General features: G+C 43.0%; 1 protein-coding gene across 1 annotated transcript in view; it reads right to left on the minus strand.

Moving 5' to 3' along the window:
• The window catches only part of dnah6 (dynein, axonemal, heavy chain 6), a 69,099-nt gene that overhangs the window by 46,635 nt on the left and 3,310 nt on the right, over positions 1-19,154 (minus strand). The window contains exons 12-38 of the mRNA XM_078289957.1: positions 18,683-18,834; positions 17,978-18,130; positions 17,432-17,683; positions 16,764-16,892; positions 16,288-16,401; positions 16,022-16,165; positions 15,667-15,822; positions 15,223-15,273; positions 14,636-14,725; positions 14,367-14,486; positions 13,452-13,632; positions 13,121-13,217; positions 12,756-12,984; positions 12,090-12,254; positions 11,606-11,716; positions 11,300-11,425; positions 10,173-10,328; positions 9,654-9,815; positions 7,986-8,123; positions 7,705-7,872; positions 7,425-7,573; positions 5,096-5,203; positions 4,639-4,765; positions 4,124-4,336; positions 3,769-3,990; positions 2,963-3,085; positions 1,559-1,741 (exon numbers count right to left, since the gene is read on the minus strand). Of these exons, the coding sequence (XP_078146083.1) occupies positions 1,559-1,741; positions 2,963-3,085; positions 3,769-3,990; positions 4,124-4,336; positions 4,639-4,765; positions 5,096-5,203; positions 7,425-7,573; positions 7,705-7,872; positions 7,986-8,123; positions 9,654-9,815; positions 10,173-10,328; positions 11,300-11,425; positions 11,606-11,716; positions 12,090-12,254; positions 12,756-12,984; positions 13,121-13,217; positions 13,452-13,632; positions 14,367-14,486; positions 14,636-14,725; positions 15,223-15,273; positions 15,667-15,822; positions 16,022-16,165; positions 16,288-16,401; positions 16,764-16,892; positions 17,432-17,683; positions 17,978-18,130; positions 18,683-18,834 (4,019 nt within the window). The remainder of the gene's footprint in view (positions 1-1,558; positions 1,742-2,962; positions 3,086-3,768; positions 3,991-4,123; positions 4,337-4,638; positions 4,766-5,095; positions 5,204-7,424; positions 7,574-7,704; positions 7,873-7,985; positions 8,124-9,653; positions 9,816-10,172; positions 10,329-11,299; positions 11,426-11,605; positions 11,717-12,089; positions 12,255-12,755; positions 12,985-13,120; positions 13,218-13,451; positions 13,633-14,366; positions 14,487-14,635; positions 14,726-15,222; positions 15,274-15,666; positions 15,823-16,021; positions 16,166-16,287; positions 16,402-16,763; positions 16,893-17,431; positions 17,684-17,977; positions 18,131-18,682; positions 18,835-19,154) is intronic.

The following is a 19,154-nucleotide window of genomic DNA, read 5'->3' on the forward strand; positions in this document are numbered from 1 at the left end:
TTAAACTATGCCCTTGTGAGTTTGGTGAACATCCATCATCTGGTCAGATATAAGGTACAGTATGTGACTGAGGTGTAATGTGTGGTGGTTGCCTTCAGCAGAGGTTCCTGCCATTGCCATTTGTCATCAGACCTTGTCCCCAACACCAATTCAAAATCTTTTTGATTACAATGTTGAGCTATAGACCTCGTAAGTCCGACGCCCACATGCGCAAATATGGACTTCCGGTTCCATAGCGATTTCTCTATGGGGGGAAATTAATGGGGTTTCACATAATCGTCTCTGTCATAGTCTACGTATAATGCAGGATTTTCAAACTTGGTCCATTTTTACCTATGTATATTTATGTCTCTAATGGTTGATTTTTGTAACCCTTTTCTAGTCTTCACTGCGATCTACATTTCCTCTAGTGTGTCAGAATGTGAGTTTTCTTGGCCATTTTAAAGATGTTCAGAAATTATTAAGAGGGGGAAAAACACTACAATTCTGCTCGTCGACCATCAGCTTAAAAATGTGCAATGATGTTGAATGAAGAGCATCTCTGTATGAAAATAGTGCGCCCATAAGAAATAGACTTGATAGCGCTTGACTTAAGCAGACGGTACAAACTGAAGGCATCTCCGCTCACACAGCGGAGTCAAACTGCAGCCAAAAACAAAGCTGCATAGATTTAGTGAAGAGTGCCACTCTTGCACACAATATAAATGTATTTACTTGGTCTACACGATTAAAATCATTCCACTGACGCTTCGGTCCACAAACTCTAAAATTCTCTCTCAAATTCTAAAGAATATATGGCTTACATTCTGACAGGCCTTCCTGGGCAAAAACGTAAATGGAATGAACAAGCAGGCTAAATACATTTACATAGTGAGCAGAGTGACGCCTCTTCACTTGATCTGATGGAGCAGAGCAGTCAGCAGTGCAGGGCCCGTTAAACTGTCAATCATCATGAAGCAATTCACGGCAATCACATCACAACATGACCAAACGACACTGGTCAGTTGCCAATAAGAGAGAGAAAAAAGAAAAGAGGATGTGTAAGCGCAAACGAAAGGTATGTTATTGTGCCAAGGAGGAATACAAAGTTATATAGTTGTCATCGTCGTTATATCATGACTGTCACAGAACAAACTTCTCAGTCTGCTGCTTAGATGTTGAGAGCGAGAGAGAGAGGGAGTCCAGCCACCAGGTGACGCAAATGATATGTGCCAAAATGTTTCGCTTTTTGCTAGCAAAAATACGGCTTGGACTAGAAAACGACTGCAGAAATCAACGGATCCAGTGCCGTTAGAGACATAAATATACGTCGGTAAAAACAGACCAAGTTTGAAAATCCTGCATTAAACGTAGACTGTGACAGGGACGATTCATGTTCCCCATAGAGAAATCGCTATGGAACTGTAAGTCCATATTTGGGCATGTGGCCGTCAGACTCACGAGGTCTATACACGTGTCCTACTGTGGTCTGAATGGTGTCATTATGCCACATAGATCAGTTAGTACTAGCAATGCACAAATGGACTAAGGTCATGGTTTTATTCACTGTTTAATGTACCATTTTGAGGTTGGGCCCTCCCTTGCCCAGCAGCAGTGCTTCCAGCAGGCAGCAGAGGGTAGTGACTTTACTGATGTCCACCTGGCCAATGGCCTGGGAACAGCGCTTCAACACAAACTGGAGACCCTTCTCCACATACTGCTCAAACAGCTGCAGCAGGTATATACGCACTGGGTCTGGCAGCTAGGGAGAGAGGGATGGGTTGAGGGAGAAAGGGATGGGGAGGCACAGAAGGATGGAGGCGGAGGGGGGAATTAGGTATTGACTGGAGACCTTTATCTACATAATTGCTGAAGCAACCTGAACAGGTACACAAGCAATGGCAATGGGCTTGAGAGAGAGAGAGAGAGAGAGAGAGAGAGAGAGAGAGAGAGAGAGAGAGACTCCCTCAGCTAAAATAGCGGGGAAGAAATTAGTGTGAAGTTTCATTGAAACCTCTATACAAAGTTATTGAAACTGTTGAAACCAAACAAACCAGACAAAGCAGAATACACCACAGAAACTAGGAGAAGAAATCCCTTCCAAAAATAAACTTTGTCTTGAAAGAGACCTGCTCAAAGTAGCACAATAGAATGAAATACTCAGAGGTGGGAGGAGAAAGGTGGGGAGAAAACCGGAGGAGGCAAAAACAGGGGAGACAACAGAGCCCACAAGAGCACAGATCAAAGATCGAAAGAACTATGCAGGCCTTGTCAACAAACAGCAGAGCCTCAGCCATTTACAGTAGATATGCAGAGGCAGAGAGAGAGCGAGCTAGTTGAAAGAGATGGCCCACACTCTCATTGTGATGTAAGGTCACCCTAAAAAGCTCAGGGCTAATGTTCCAAGCAATCAACTTTGATGTGATATGTTGTTATCAGTGTTTATGCTGACACTGATGTTCTGCTGCTTAGAATGCCCTAACAGGCACACCACACCATTCATGTGCCAATGCGCACACACACACACACAGACACAGATGCACACACACACACAGAATATGAGAGCAATGGAAAGGACAGATGAAACACTAGTAGTCAGCGATCTAAAGGATGGGGAAGTGTGTTTGATGCTTGACTCATGCCCACAGCTTGGAATGTGATCATGAAGACATGGCTATGGACATGGCTATTACGACCTGATATATAAAAAAAAAGAGATATAATCAACACAATAAACACACACAAACACTGATATGTGGAACCACATGTTAAAACTGCAAGTTAATCTGAAAGTATAAAATTTGTAATTATATAAACATATAATGCTGTGAGAGCTGTTATCTGCCGAGCCTAAAGGACAAACCTCTATTACAATGAATATGCCTTCAGCCACTTTCAAAAGCATATTTTGATCTTTCCAGCCTGTATATTGTATGTTGAAAAAAAATGATATGATTATAATAATTATAGCAATGTGTATTACCTTGTCTCCCAGGCCACTGATCCATGTTTGGACATAGGGCATCCACTTGAGCTCATCTGGGTCGATGTAGACCATCCCACAGCGACTGACTGTGGCTGGGGATGCCACCGCCAAGTCCTGGACCTGTGAGACACAAGGTTACAGACGATGCATAATTTCATCCATGCAATCTAATTGGTCAAACATGCATTCCAACTGTGCTGATATTGCTTTATTGGTTAATCTGCCAACTGTAGTGGGTACCGGGGAGCCAGTTAGCAATCTTTTTTGTGTTGTCCATTTTTTAAATTCTTCTGTATGTTAACTACATTGAAGAAAACTTTTCAGTCAGTAGACATCTGTTGGTAACCGTATATAAAACCTGTAACACCCTTGAGGACTTTCTTTACTGTGGTCATTGGTACTTGGTACTGCATGACCATTGTACCCACAATCACAGAATAGAATGGTCTCTAGGGTATTATTGCAATAATATAGAATAGCTTAAGTGATCCAGCTGTAGAAAATGGAACTATGTGAATATGTAGACCGATCTATCCAGCATGCCTTTGTGTGTCATCCCTAGCTCAAGTTGCACATGTGACCCTATTTCAATTTTCTAGGTAGCATGAATTTATGCAGTTCATTTTTAAGTGCATGTGCGATTATGCAGTTAGACAGACAGCATCAATCCTGTATTGAAAGCATTAGCCCTTTAACCTTGGACCCGTATTTAACAAACACTGCGTGTATTAATAGCATGAGTTTGAAATGCTACCCATTAACCAGACAAAACATAAAATGTCTCTTCTTCCTCACTCTCTAACCTCAAACACCATGTGTATGGACGGGGTGAGTTTGATTCGCTCGCTGTTAGCCAAACAGAGCATCTTGTTGTCGTCCAACACGGTGTTCATGTTCTCAATCCACAGGGCGTCTACCGGCCCATCGCTGATGATCCACTTATGGTCGTCACTGGTGTCATTGACTGCCGCACGTACGCTCAGTGCCATCAGGCCGTCCCGCCACTCCAGGGTCAGTGTGTTGACCTGACGGGTAGAGGTTAGGGAGGTATCAGTGAGTGGAGAGAGAGACACAGAGAGAGAGAATGGTAGGTGTGGCAGCCACATGCAGAAGAAGCAGCCATCCATCCTTCCATCACCCATCCACCCATCCACCTACCTCTCCATAAAGCTCCCCCATTGTGACAGACTTTGGGTTGAGGACGTAGGATTTGACGGGCTGATAGAAGGGGTTGTTGGCCCCATGTCCTGTGCAGTGGAGGGTCTCCAGGGTGTCTGCCAGGATGGTGTAGACAGTGGTCTTTCCTCCACCTGTAGGCCCCACCAACATCACACCATGACGCACTATCATGGTCTCATACAGTTGGATCACCTGGTGGGAGAGAAGGGAGAGTGAAGGAGAGAAAGGAAGTGATATAAATAAGAGAAGTAGGCAGAGTGAGAGAACATTTTCTGCACTGCAGCTTTGCTGAAAGATATCTCAACTAATATAATAGTTATAATATAACTAATAAGAAAAATAGACCTCCAAATAACAAAATGGGTTCAGAAATACAAGGTATATCGCCGATAGCTGTTAAAGTGCATCCTATGTGTTTGAGTGCTTGCAATACTTTTATATAGGTTAATGCACAGGTTAATACACAAAAGTAAAGCATCTCTCTCCACTTGTACCTTGTTGGTCATGCTAGCCAGAGGCTGCAGGTTGCGCTTGACAAGAGACTCCAGGATGGTGGAGTGTAACACGCCATAGTCGTGCTCCGGGATACACACACCGGGGAACAGGTCTGAGAGGATACCACTGGAAGGAAAAAGATGTCACACACACCCACAACCACCACAAAACAGTTGTTCTCACATGTGACACTTTTTTGACTCCATTAGACCTTATCACTGCCTTTCCTATTAGTAATCAAGTATAAAAATGCAATGTGATATTCCTTTCCATTATGTATGCATTTGGAGCACTAGACATAAGTTCCAGTCTGAGAGTAATTTTAGTTCCTCACCAAAAACCTGGCAATGCAATGGTGCAAGAAGCACAAATGTGTGTGTATACTGTATGTGAGTGTGTGTGTGTGTGTGTGTGTGTGTGTGTTTGTGTGTGGGTGGGTGCGTCTGACAGGCTTACCCAAACAGCACAGCGTCATCGGTGAGGAACTTCGGCAGGTTGGAGTCCCTCAGGGCTCTGATAAGAACCACATCCTCACTGAGGTTGGGGTTCTCTCTCTTTAGGGATCTGAGGACAGACACATCACTACTTAACACAGTATGGCCATTCATCAAGTAGCCTACTTTCAAACAAACAATCTGATTAGTCACAGAGGCGTTCCAACCACACTAATAATTTGCATAAAGCATGGCTAGCTGTGCTTTATTGGTAACCAAGGAGTTAGCTAAGGATCTCTCCTGCTTTATCCTTGTTTTATTTTTTCTTGCATGGTCATACTATTTTGCACAAATGTTGTCAGTCAGTATACATGTTGTTCATCGTTATTACCAACTCAGCTGCACCTAATAACTATTGCTTCAACGTCATACACATAATCTTGGAAAAGAACGTCCTCTCAGGTATACTATATTAGAAAACATAGGACAGACATCTGATGCAGATGTCATTAAATAACATAAGATGGATATGATATAGACATACAAAGCAAATGCCAATGTCAGAAAAATGCAAAAGAAAAATTATAATCTAATGAAAAACTTGTTTAGTGTATGCGATCAAACCCAGTGGCAGGTTCATTCCATTGAAAAAAGTCATTAGAATGTGGGCTAATGAATGTGCCACTGGTGCAAAATAGACTCATTACAAATACAGATGTAGTCAAGATAATAAGCAGCTGGTGAGAGTTGAGGATTCAATACTGCGAAACCTGCTTTTCACAACAAGCTGGCTCGATTCTATTAAGAGTAAAAAACATTAGAGTCATTAGAGTGGGAGATAATGAATGTGTGCTTGGTGTGGAACAAGCAGACTCAGAGGTGCAATATCTAGGAAAGACAGACAATGAATCACAGGCCACTTACAACAGTCCCCAGAGCTTTAGCTAATAACCATTCTACAACAGTCAAAAGCATGACTTCCTCTACATATCATGTGGTCATATGGTCAAGAACATCCAATCAAATCCATATATGCACCTACGCAAACCAGGAAGAGTTGTGTTTTGCTGTATCCAAAGTTGTTCATTCCAAACCTTTTATTTTTTGTCTACCTTCTCTCTCCCTTCATCTCTTCCTACATCACCACACTTAGTCATCCATCTCTGTCTCCTTTTAAAAACCCAGCTAATTAGGTTTGATGATGACGTCCCAGTGACTGTTCTCGGATTTATTCATGAATAATAGAAGGAAGCACTGTCACTGTCACTGTCACTGTCATTGACAACACCATATACATGGATGCACACATGCATGCATAGTCCACACAAACACATACAAGGCAGGTGAAATATGTGGGCCATTAGATGGATTTACTAGATGGCAAAAAATATGTGCTGTGAGACAGAGAACCTTAGAGGAGATCACGCACACATATGCACACACACACACACACACACACACACACAGGCCTTTAATACAATACACAGTTACTACAGCTCTGCTCCAAAATGGCAATCTGTCCAATTCACTCCTAAGGAGAAACTGTCATGTCCGCTTATATTCAGCCTCAGGTGAATTCAACTGTTACTGTGACAGTTAACAGTTGAGCAGCAGCTACTGCAGCAGCTCTATGGGCACAGAGTAATGCCTATAATTCAGCTATAAGAGGACATGGGCATAGTTTAGGCTCACTATGCAAAACCCATAGAAAGTCATATAACAGAGGGTGGATCAATATATTAATTAACTTCACCATCTATGGCTATAAACCCCAACACATACATTATAAAATAAGAACGTCAGCTCTGTCAGTACACTAGGAGATGATCAATAAATAAGTCTATATGTGGGGGGGGGAAAGAAGATGAGTGAGGAAATAAGAAAATCTAAAGACCCATACATTCTCTATTAATCTAAAAGCGATCTGAACGATGAAGGGCCATGTGCAGAACAGTGTGCATTTGGCTCAGTGAAGGAATTTCACGCAGATGGCACTCTTTGGAAAAGTGCTCATTTCCTTTTATCTGCCATAGTCACAGCGAGAAAGAATGGGGTCATTTCAGCAGTCAGAAGCACTTACCCTCTAATCTTAGCCTGAGTCATCACTGGTACAGAGTCTACAGCTTCCTGTACGCTTCCTACAGCCCCATCATCAAAATCTTTGTTGGATATATGAGAGTTCTGCACCCAGCCAGATCATTTTACCCACTGAAGATGACTTGTTGCTCTGATGGACTCAAATATGACTGTGTGTGTGTGTGTGTGTGTGTGTGTGTGTGCTGGTATATGTGTTGGTGTGTGCCTTTGTGTGTGCGTGTTGGTGTGTGTTTATGAGCGTGTGTGTCTCTGACCCAGCCATGACCAGGACAGACTTGACGGCCCTCATTCCAAAGTCGTAGTGGTCCTGCTGGGAGAGCTGCTCAGAGCACAGCTTGTACATCTGAGTCATCTTCCTAGCCAGGGTCTTACTGGACTCGAAACCCTCCGAGTACAGAATCACCTGGACGGAGGGAGGGAGGGGGAAGAGGAGAGGAGAGGAGAGGAGAGGAGAAAAACAAGAGAATGAAAAATCATTAGCAGAGAAAATAAGCAGGCGTACACATAAGGTTACACACACAGATAGCTTGTTACCTCGGCGATGAGCGCATAGTTTGGCACCATCATGGCTATGGGTCTGAAGAGAGCCTTGAGGTTGTCAGGTAGCTCGGTCCTGCCAGCATATCCAGGGTTCATGGTGATGAAAGCGGCACATGACATCACCAGCTTGATCTCCCGGCCTTCAAACCTAAACCTGGACAGCTGTGTATGGGGTTACATAGGGTTAACTGAGAAATGATGAAAAATTGTGGTTTGTGTGTGTGTGTGTGTGAGTGAGAGAGAGAGAGAGAGAGCATGTGTGAGTAATTGCGTACCTTAGCAGCTTTAGCATTTCGTATGGTAATGAGCTGCTGAGCGATGACAGACAAAACCTCTATGTCAATACGGTTAAACTCATCAAAACAACACCAAGCTCCTGATTGGGCAAGTCCACTGAAGAAGCGCCCCATCATCTGGAAGAGAGAAATGTGATTGGTTAAAAATATGAGAATGACATACCAATAATGAGGGGAAGAGTAGAGTTGTTACCAACGGGTTATACTGTAGTTGAACTTTATTTCACACATATCTCTATAATTCTGAATTATGCATGTACTTATACTGAATGTACAAAATATTAGAGACACTTACTCTTTTTATGAAATAAACTGATAAGGCGAATCCAGGTAAAAGCCATTATTTGTTCAATTTCCCTTATTAAATCAATACCAATTCCTTTTTTCCCTTATGAGAGTTTCGTGCAAGTTTTCCCTTGTTCTCATTGAGGGTTTATGGTAGGGAGGTGTCGTTTTCATTCATCGTTTTGATTTATTGTTTCATAATGTGGGCATGGTGAAGCCCTTTGATACTATAACTCTGATTAAGGGCTATACAAATAAACTTGACCTGATTTAACTTGACTATAGCAAACTCCTCAGCCTGCCTACATATTAAGAGATTTGACCATTTGCACTAGTTATTAAAAATCATATGAGGGGAGAGAGGCAGAGACAGAGACACAGAGAGAGAGAGAGCAAGAGAGAGCAAATAATAGAGAAGTAGACAGAGAAGAGAGGGGAAAGAGAGAGAGACAGAGACAGAGAAAGACAGAGAGAGAGAGAGAGACGGGGGGGGGGGGTAATCCATAAAATTAAACATGCTATAGAAAAGATTAATCACCAACAGTGACCTAGTCCCAGGGGGGTCAGGAAGTGGGTGAGTCAAAGTCTCAATGGAGCAGGGGGATGTTGCAGTAGTGGACAAACCCAAGACATGTTGATGCAAATGTAATGCTGGTAAAAATGCAAGTTGTAATTTTTTTTAAATTCAGATATAATATATAGATTTATGATTTTATACTTTGTTGTGTTGATTTAATCATTTAAAATCAGGCAGTAGACTATGATTCACTGGCATGCCACCATCTTGGATCAAGCCAGCTGAGCCGGGACTCTCACGTTAATACATTGTGTGGAACTGACTACAAGCTTGACACTACTGTTAGATTACTTCTGACTGGCTTCTGACTAGCTGAGTACAGGATATTGACTTACATTGGCTAAATTGCCACTGATGTGGCAGGAACAAGTTACAGAAGAATGGCTGAACGAACATGGAACAAGTGATGAAATCTGGCTTCAGGCCAGGTTTTTAGGAAGATTCAACTATGGCTCTGCACACGTGCATCAGTGCCTAAACTGGCACAGGGCCGTATGGTTTGACTGCTTTTGCTACAGTGCCATCTAGTGGCATTTCCTAGTGGGTACAGTCAGGGTGAGGCACAGGGCAAAGCCTACAAGCTTTCCACAGTTAATACAGTGAGAGCAAAACACAGTTACAAGGAAATTGTATGCAGTGGGAGAAAAAGTGCTAGGGTTAGTATGGGAAGGATGGAATAAATGAAGGAACAGATAAATGAAAAGACAAATGAATGAAAGAATGAATGGACAAACAAACAATGGTCAGATGGGGGGCAAAAAGGAATACAGTTCCCCCAGGCTGACCTTATAGTCGAGTCCGTCAGAGCAGTTGAAAACCACACACTGGATGGCCAGGGCTTTGGCCAGGTCCTTGGTGGTCTCTGTCTTGCCTGTCCCTGCTGGCCCGGCCGGGGCTCCACCCAGGTCCAACTGGAGAGCCCCCATCAGACACAAGTAGCAACGGTCCTGTACATACAGGCAGGGAGCGACATACAGGACAGGGGGGAGGGATGTACATACGGTTGGGTGAGCAAAACTGAGAGAATAAACAAGATCGGAGATAGAAATATGCAATACTGTATGTGTTTCTGTGTCTGTGTGAGTCCAGTGTTCATCTCTGTTCATCTCTCCGGCTAATACTGCACATACACACTCTAAGCTACCATCGAGGAGAACATCCAGGCTTGTGACCTTTCAAATCTGCCATGATGTCATCCATGTTACATTGGGGTCCTACAGCCATTTGCTAATGTCAATATACCGTGGCTGTTTATAGGAAGTGTGTGTGCATGTGTGTGTGTGTTTGCATCTATGTTGTGTTACCGTAAGTGGTGTGATAACCAGCCTGGGGCAGGCTCCCAGGTATTCATAGCCATAGACATATGTAGACAGAGCCATGGTGGCTACACAGTTGTCCAGGTCAAGGTCCCAGTAGTATCGCAGCTGTCTCTGCCACTCAAAGTTAGAGCTGGAGTCCACCTGGAGAGGACACCAAGAAGGTAGTGAGTGGTTAAATGTAGTGAGTAGTCCTTTCTGATCAACTGACCATGCACCACTGCTATGAGATCATCGAGTTTTACAAACATACGCTACTCAAAGGCAAATGGTCCACTAGTATACAGAACTTTGTTTGAAACCTATGTTACTAGCAACCAACATTAATTTGAAAAATCAGCATAAAATTGTTCTTTTGCAAGCCATAACAGGACATGAAACTGAATGACTGCTGGGTTTGCACTACCCGGGTTTCATTTACTTTAGCCTTGAACGTGAACTCCCACTGACAAAAATTAAATGTTTTCGCTCGATTAAAAAGATATCAAACAACAGAGTTATTGTGATGCATTCAGCAAAATATAGCGCACTGTGCTTTATGTGTTAAATTGACTCAATTGGGGATAATTTGACAGCAGACACGTTGAAGACCGCAGTGCTGTTCATAGCCTTCATACGTTTATCCCTTACACTTCAAATGCAGTGGGATTGTGACAATCTCTGTTTTTCAAATTAATATCTCAAAGATATAGCAAACATGGTTTGGTGGATACAGATTGGATATACTGAATAAATGTTTCAGGGGCCGTTGTCAGAATCTCTTCCTATATTGTTTGCTACTCCCGTCTGATTCTTTTCTCAGCAGCACACAACATTGGCTGAGGTATCATTACAACTTAGCTCGCCCAAAACAGCCTGCTGAAAAAGGAGGGTTTTTTTCTGAGGGACTCATTTGTTCTTTATATTCTATTTCATTGGTTTCATTAACAAGTGATGTCCTAATTTATTTATTTTTTTATTTATTTTTGTGTGTGTGTGTGTGTGTGTGTGTGCGCGCATAGAATCCAGTCACAGATAAACCTGAGAACCTCTGCAAAACACATGCGCACCGCTGCTGGAAAAAATCCTAAGGGAAACATGTTGTTTTGGATTGAGTGTGAGTCCTACCACAGTACCTTCTGACGGACAAGATCGGTGACAATGTCTCTGGCGTGGACGTCGATGGTGATGAGGGCAGTGATGATGTTACGGTGCAAAGTGGGTAGGTGGCCTCGCACCAATGCTGCCAAGGCGTTCAACCTCTGGAATACACATCCCCACGTGCACGGACACGAACACACACACACACACACACACACACACAAACACAAATGAAAGTTCTTGGGCGAAATACAGAGTTTAGGTTTGTTTTCTCAAGCCTGAATTTCAACCTAACAACTATAAGAACAAAGCATGACATCACAATAATTACTGTGTCTTACATCAAAGTTGGTGAGCTCAAATTCCTGCAGGGCAGCAAAGTGGTCATGGTCTCCCTCCAGGCAGCCATCCAGGTCCCTGCACCACATCATTTGGGAGATGGTCAGCACCACCTGGTGGAAACACACACAAACTGATGGTTATATTGCTATATGAGAGTGGAGAGGACTGAACACTGAGCATCAACTGAAATGATAGAGATCCATTGCAAAATGTATTAGGTCTGTTAGCACCGCTTAAAGTCTTGGTCAGATCACAAAGGTGTGCAGCTGGAAGATTACAATAGGTCTCCTTCTTATTCTGGGGAAATTACTGGCACTAGACTAAAAATAAGGAAAAAGCCTATTAGCCAACACACAATACCACATACGTCATTTTTGGGTTATGTGGGTTACCAGAGAAAAAGTTTGAAAAGCACTGGTCTCCAACTTCAGTTTATACTGTATGCATCTGTGTGTGTGTGTGTGTGTGTGTGTGTGTGTGTACCTGGGAAGGGTGTCCGGCTACTACCCACTCCTCCCTGGACTTCACCTGGTAGTCTGCAATGGCAGCCTTGCTGAGGCGTCGCAGTGAGGAGAACATGGCCTCCTCGACCTTGCCAAGCCAATCCTCCACATTACCTTGCGCCTTCAGACCTTTAGTCAAACCCACCTGCACTTACACACACAAGGCAAAAGATCAGTTATGCAATCTTATTATTAGAGGTATATATAATGGATATCAAATGTCTACACACCCTTTCCAATTCTCTTGAGACTTAAAATGAACACCCATTAAATAAGACTTTTTTGACATTAGTTAGGATATAGCAACTAGAAAAATCAAGGTAAAAACAGGTTTTTCATTTCTCACCACTAAAATGGTGCATAAACTGTGTGTAAACTTTGGATGTCCACTAGAAATACACACATATATACAGAGAGAGAGAGAGAGAGAGAGAGGTAGTGGGAGACAGAGAAAGAGAAGGGGAGCAGGAAAGACTGAGAGTATATTTAAAAGACTTTTTCCATCTCTCTCTCTCGCTCTTCCTCTCTCTCTCTGTCTCTCTATCTCACTCTCAGCTAAGACTGTGACAAGAGAAAGATAGGCAGAGGGAACCACAGAGGGAGAGAGAATGATGACCAAAGGTGTGTAGTATAAATCAAAGCAGACCTTCTCTCCCTCAGGGGAGACCATTGTCAGGATGTCGTTGCTGTAGACCGTCTCTTGCTCTCCGGCATCCAGCGTAGCTCCTACAGCCTTGGAAGATGGTGGGGGCAGCAGAGCAAACTCTAAGCGTGCAATGGCATCAAAACACTTCCTGAGGTGGGGCTGCACCGCCTGGGGGTTTCTCGTCTGGGCCAAGATCTCTAGCAGCTCATCGTTGGATAAGAAGTAGAACCTGGGAGGGAGAGGAGAGGGATATATGTCAGACAAAGTGCTCCACACTACACTTCATCCATAGTGTGTTTATCATCCAGGAGTCAGGACCCACTGTGAAGAGATGTGCATATTAAAGTTTGGGAGTATGTGTGTACCTGGGGAAGATGACTCTCTTCGACTCCAGGTAAGCTTCCAGACACTTCTGGATCTGGTCCAATAGAGCGTTGTTGTTCTGAAAGATCTCCAACAGCCCTGTGTAGAAAAAAAGGAGGAGGGGCTTGTGTGTGTGCATGCGTTTACCTATGTGAGTGTGTGTGTGTGTGTTTGTGGCCATCTGCCTGTATTTGTCTGTTGCCATGTATTTGTCTGTTTGCCTTTCTTTGTGTGTGTGCATATGAATGTGCACATGTGTGTCTATGCACACCTGCTAGTGCTGTGTGTATGAATCTGTATGAGTCTTTACATGTGTGTTGTATGGTCTCCCACCTGGCTGTGTGGCTGCTCTAAGGGCATTGGGCAGCTTATTGACCTTCCACATGATCTCCTTCCAGGACTTGTCCACTTTCAGGAACATCTTGGCCTCAGCAGGCAGCTGCCTCTTGATGTCTGGGGCCAAGAAGATACTCTCCAGGTACAGCCAGTTCCTTTGGCACGTCAGCCACTCCTCCTGGAGAGGGAGGGAGAGGGAGGTGAACAGGAGGTGCAAGGGAAAGGGAGAAGGAAAGGAATAGAAGAGAAAGGGAAGAGAAGATTGGGAGAAGACAGAATGAAGGGAATGAGGGAGGGAAGTACGAAGCACATGATGGAGGGAGAGAGTCAGCGAAGAGGAGGGAGGGAAGAAGACATAGAGGAGATAAAAAAAATTAAGAAATGACAGTGTGGCATGTCATAGATGCTACAAAAAGTTACATCTCACCTTTTCCCTATTGTTACTCTTTCCTCGCACGAATTGAAACATGGAACTTGGTAGACATTAATAATACAGTATGATTTCTATTGACAGGTTGTGAAGCTACAGTAGGCTGTTCTCCTTTGAGTTATTATATACAGCCACTAGGGAGAGCCAGTGCTCAACATTTGAGACCAAATCCAAAGTGAAACTCTGTATTTATGACACATCTCAGCAGAGTGATATTGATGTATACATTAACAAGGTCATATTCTGTACCAGAATACATTATGATCCACCTCATAATGACCTAAAAGGTTGGATAATGTAAGTTCCATATCAAAGAGCAGTTTCTCATTTTCTTTTTTCTTTCAATTAATTCAACTCTGTTGAAGTTTTTGATGTTGAAAAAGACCTCATGTAGGACAAGCCTTATTCAGTGTCTGAGAAGAATTGCCTGCAGCCAAGTGAAACAATATTCTATTCTATTCTATTCTATTTCAAGCCCTTACCAGTGTCTGGCTGAAGAGGGCCAGCTGTCTCTGCCACTTGACCACCCTGGCCTTGATGGGACCTACGTAGCGAGAGGATGCCACTGTGGCCACATTGATAGCGCTGTCATCCAGGAGCACCTGCACACACACACACACACACACACACACACATAAAAAGAGTGTGGAATATTTAAAGGCTTTAACTTGTGGCCTGTGCCAATACTCACACACTGCTGGTGTGTTAAAATATAGTAGCCTGTGTATGTTGTGTGTGTGTGTGTTACTACCTGGATGTCATCAGTGCCTCCCAAGATGAAGACATCTTTGTCACGGTGAGACAGCACAGTGAACTCTGTGGCCTTCCACGAGTCCTCCACCTGCACGGCTCAGGAGAAGGTCACAGGTTAGACAACAAACACCACGTGTCAAAGTCAAGATTAGGGAGGACCAAGAGACACAATTAAATATTTTCTGATTGTTCATTTAGGCAAGATATACATATATCCATCAACATTTTTAAAATGTGGCATGCAAGGCTTGTATATAAAATAATGTATGACTTTTATGTACTGTATGTATGTCATGGGGGTGATGGGGAGGGGTTGGAGGGGGTGATCTCAGCACCGAGGTAAGTATTTGTTGACTCGTTAGTATTGATCAACAACCCAGTCAAACCCCCGCAGATGTATGATGGTCATTTTGTACTATGGGACAGTCAAATTTTACTTCAATCAAATTTAATTCATATATGGGCAAAAAAGCAACCCATAAACAACACCAAAAAGGCAGGTAGAGTTCACATCTACCTCTACTACCTCAACAGATATAGACAGGCATATACACATATACATACATATCCCCCCCTTCCTCTCACCTTTTTGATGATGGTCTCCAGTGAAGCCTCTCCTGAAGCCTGTCCTGACACCTAGAGGACAAAGGTCATGTCAGTCTTGTTTATCCAGGTCAGATTTAAAGATGTTCAGCGTGTCCAATGTGTGTGTGTGTGTGTGTGTTTGAGTGTTTGTGAGAACTTTCTTGTGAGAAGCAGTTTGAGTTTTAGACCTTCAGACCTTAAGAATGAGGACATTTTTTTGTGAAGTGAAGTCATTTTGTTCGGTCAATACTTGCTCAAGGGGCTAGGTTGAGATTAGGATTTTGGTTTAGCGTTAAAGTTAGAATTAGGATTAGGATTAGGTTAGGGCAAGGGTTAAGGTCAGGCATGTAGTGGAGAGGGTTAAGATTAGGGTAAAGTGTTCGGGAATGAATGTAGTCAATGGAAGTTTAGTAAGACAAATGTGTATGTGTGTTTATGTGTTACCTCCTGTATCTCCGTGCCATAGGAGAAGATGTTGAGCTCCTCCAACACAGCCAGACTGAGATGCTCTGTGGCCAGACTAGCCCCCACAGCAGCCTCCAGGATCTCCCAATGTCGGGACTTCAGACACGGGTTACGCAGGTCAGTGATCACAGGCAGCTGGAGGAAACACACACCAATATGATTCCATACAGTCATAAACCATCTGCCCACTGTCAGAACCCACCGGCGAAATCACTGGTCCCTGTAGTCCACATTTTGATGTGGACTACAGTGAACGATAGCCTTAAATTGGTCATTTGTCACATGCTCTACACACATTACCAGTGATCCCTGCACAGTGCTTTGTCCTACCCACCTTCTGCCTCATGTCGTCCACCTTATTTTTGAGGCAGGGCACCACGCTGTTGAGTGGCAGGCCCTTCTCCAGCTGGTTGATGTGCTTGCCATACTTGGTGACCTGTGAGCTAAGGTGTTCCAGGTCCAGCTGCTCAAATGTGCTCTGGGGATGGATGAACAAGCATAGACACATAGGCAAGCTGAGAAAGGATGGGGGCTGTGCATATGTGTGTGCATATGCGTGTTAAGTGTGTATGCATGTGTGAGTGGATTTGTATATCTCACCTGCATCCATCCATCATGTAGAGAGTCCCACTCCTCTAAAGAGTCCCACAGCAGTTGTTTCAGCCTCACGTCCACACTCAGATCCTCCAAGGCCTCAAACTTGGTCACCTCCACCTATATTCATCAGAGGGTGGAGGGGAAAAATTAATTTGCAGCTGGTAGGTTAAAAAAAACCTGCTATGACAATGACTGTTTACACCAGTGGTTCCAGTGTTTTTGGTTACAGTGTTGGTTGGGGTAAATGTATGTTTTTAATTACATGTCCATTCCTGTTTTGGACCCAGTTTTGTTCCTTCTGTTTTGACTTGACTGGGACACTCTTTTACGGTAAAAAGGCTTATTTTCGCAGTGTTTTGTTTTTATTGTTTTGTTTTTCATTTATTTCTCTAGCAGGGTGGCCATGTTCATTGCTATGATGGGCCTCTACTACTGAATGAATAGGAAAACCACTGGTGTACACTCTAGTATTACAGTACCTTGAAGTTCTTCTGGTAGGAGGTGTAGGTTAAGGCCTGGGCCTGTAACTCGTCTAGGGAAATCTGGATCTCCTCCAGTAGCAGACGCACTTTAGAGGAGTCTGCATTGATGTCCAGGATTTGATGATCCTACACATGGAAATCCACAATGAGACAAGCAAGTCAAAATGGAGTAGAAACATCTATATGTCACTGAGTGACACGGCTCAGCATGAAAAACACGCTCGCATTGTAGAGTCCCATCCAAACCAAGTATTGTTAGATCATAGATTATCAGTGAACCAAATCTAGAACTCTATTTTCTATTTTCATGCAATGATAGCCATGTCAACTTTTACATCATTGGCTGTCTCCGCTGTCAACAAACTGTGAAATGGTAAGGATAAGTAATGTTGGAATGGGAACAGGCATAAGAGAGACTCATAGTAATGCTAGTGAGTTAGTGCTACCCTTCAAGTACCTGGATGACCCATGTGAGTCTATGGCCACAGTAGGATCAAACTGAGAAAGATTTTGTCTTTATGGATCCCATATATTATTATATGTTTCATGATAAAATTCAAGTCACATCTATCCAGACATGACATGCAATAATACTATCTAATGAATTATCAGTCTCCATAACAGAAAATACCTGCTTTCTGCATTACCACAATCTCTGTATGTACCTGTGCCTTTAGCTTGACTCTTGTGACCTCACTGTTCAACTCCTTGATGTCGTTCTGCAGCAAGGTGCAGAACTTGTCCATGTTGGAGTCCCTCTCAGTCATTGCCTTCTCGATGGTGTTGTGCATTGAGTTGATGGAAGGGTGCAGGGTGGTGAAAACCGCAAAGTCCTCAGGTGGTGTGGGCACTGAGTACATGTTTATCAGCTTGTACATTTGACATACTGTCTCCTGCTGCTCTTGCAGCACCTCAGTCTGGTTAGAGGGAGGAGCGGAAAAAGTACAGTAGAGTCAAGAGAAGAGAAGAGAAGAGAAGAGAAGAGAAGAGAAGAGAAGAGAAGAGAAGAGAAGAGAAGAGAAGAGAAGAGAAGAGAGAACAGAAGAGAAGAGAAGAGAAGAGAAGAGAAGAGAAGACAAGACAAGACAAGAGAAGAGAAGAGAAGAGAACCGCTTATACAAGTTTTTACATATTTACATATTTAGATAGAAATCTCTGCATTTATTAGTAAATATGTGGTGTCTGACATTAATATGAAATGTATGTCTTACCCTCTCCTGTATCTCATCAAGGAAAGTGAGGGAGTCGACAAACCCGGTGGTGGCAGAGGGGATGAACTCCAGTTTCAACTGGGCGTCCTGAGCCTCAGCGATGATGGCATCCAGCTTCCTCTTGGCCAGCAGGGGTAGCATCTCGTTGATGACCTGGAGTGGAGAACATGCCAGGGAGGTTAAGGTTTACACCACACATATGCTGACTTGTTGTGTCGAGCAAGTTATTCAAATAATATTGGAAAGGCATATCACCACTTATTCATAAACCTATTTTGTCAAGGGTGTAATTGATTCCCACACCCCCTAAAATTCCTGCTATGGTCTTTAGTTTATTAAATATTTGGTTGTACTGGAAATTATATTTTCCAACAATATTCCTCACTGAGGCTTTGGATCTTGCTTATATTTTCATTTCAGTGAACTTTAATTAACACAGAAAGGCTTCAGTGTCCTCTAGGTAAGATCATTTGGTGGGCAATTTTACAGTCAAAAACTCTCCATAATTCTTAAACCAAAACAAGGTTGTGTAATTATAAGGTTTTGGGATATGTGTGTGAAATACATAAAATATTTCTGCTTTGGTTTTTGGTGAATTGCCCCTTTAATATGCATACTGATTTAAAACTAATGATGTGTTACTGCAAACTTCTATTGAATAGGTGTGTATGTATTTGTGTGTGTGTGTGGATGTGTTGTCCTGACCTCCAGACAGCGGAGAGGGGAAGATATGAGCTTGTCTTTGAGCTGTGTGGTGTCCACCAGCAGTAAGCCAAGGTGTCTCTTCTGTTGGATGGCCAGTGCCTCTTTACGCTCCCTGTGGTATTTCTCTAGTCTTTCGCCAAAGAAGGAAACACCTGCAGCAGGAAGCAGTCAACATGTGTTGTCTTCACTTGAAAACCAAAATATCATCCTTATTAGAGCAAATATTCAACAAAGGCATGGGCCTGTTCCAAGCATGTAATAATTAAATTGATGGTTTTGTTGTTGACAAATCTTTTTAAGTTTTAAGTTTTTTTTTTCCCTCCGATAAAAGACTTCTAATCAGGTTCATGAAAACTCTTCCTTATTGTGAAAAATTTCTATAAACACTATTTTCAATTAGATTGCTCTTTGAGCATAGATCAGTTCAGTGGGAGGTGTATTATGATGGTGATGATGATGATGTTGACTGTCA

The sequence above is a fragment of the Centroberyx gerrardi genome, chromosome 3 (assembly GCF_048128805.1).
Source record: "Centroberyx gerrardi isolate f3 chromosome 3, fCenGer3.hap1.cur.20231027, whole genome shotgun sequence".
NCBI lineage: Eukaryota > Metazoa > Chordata > Actinopteri > Beryciformes > Berycidae > Centroberyx > Centroberyx gerrardi.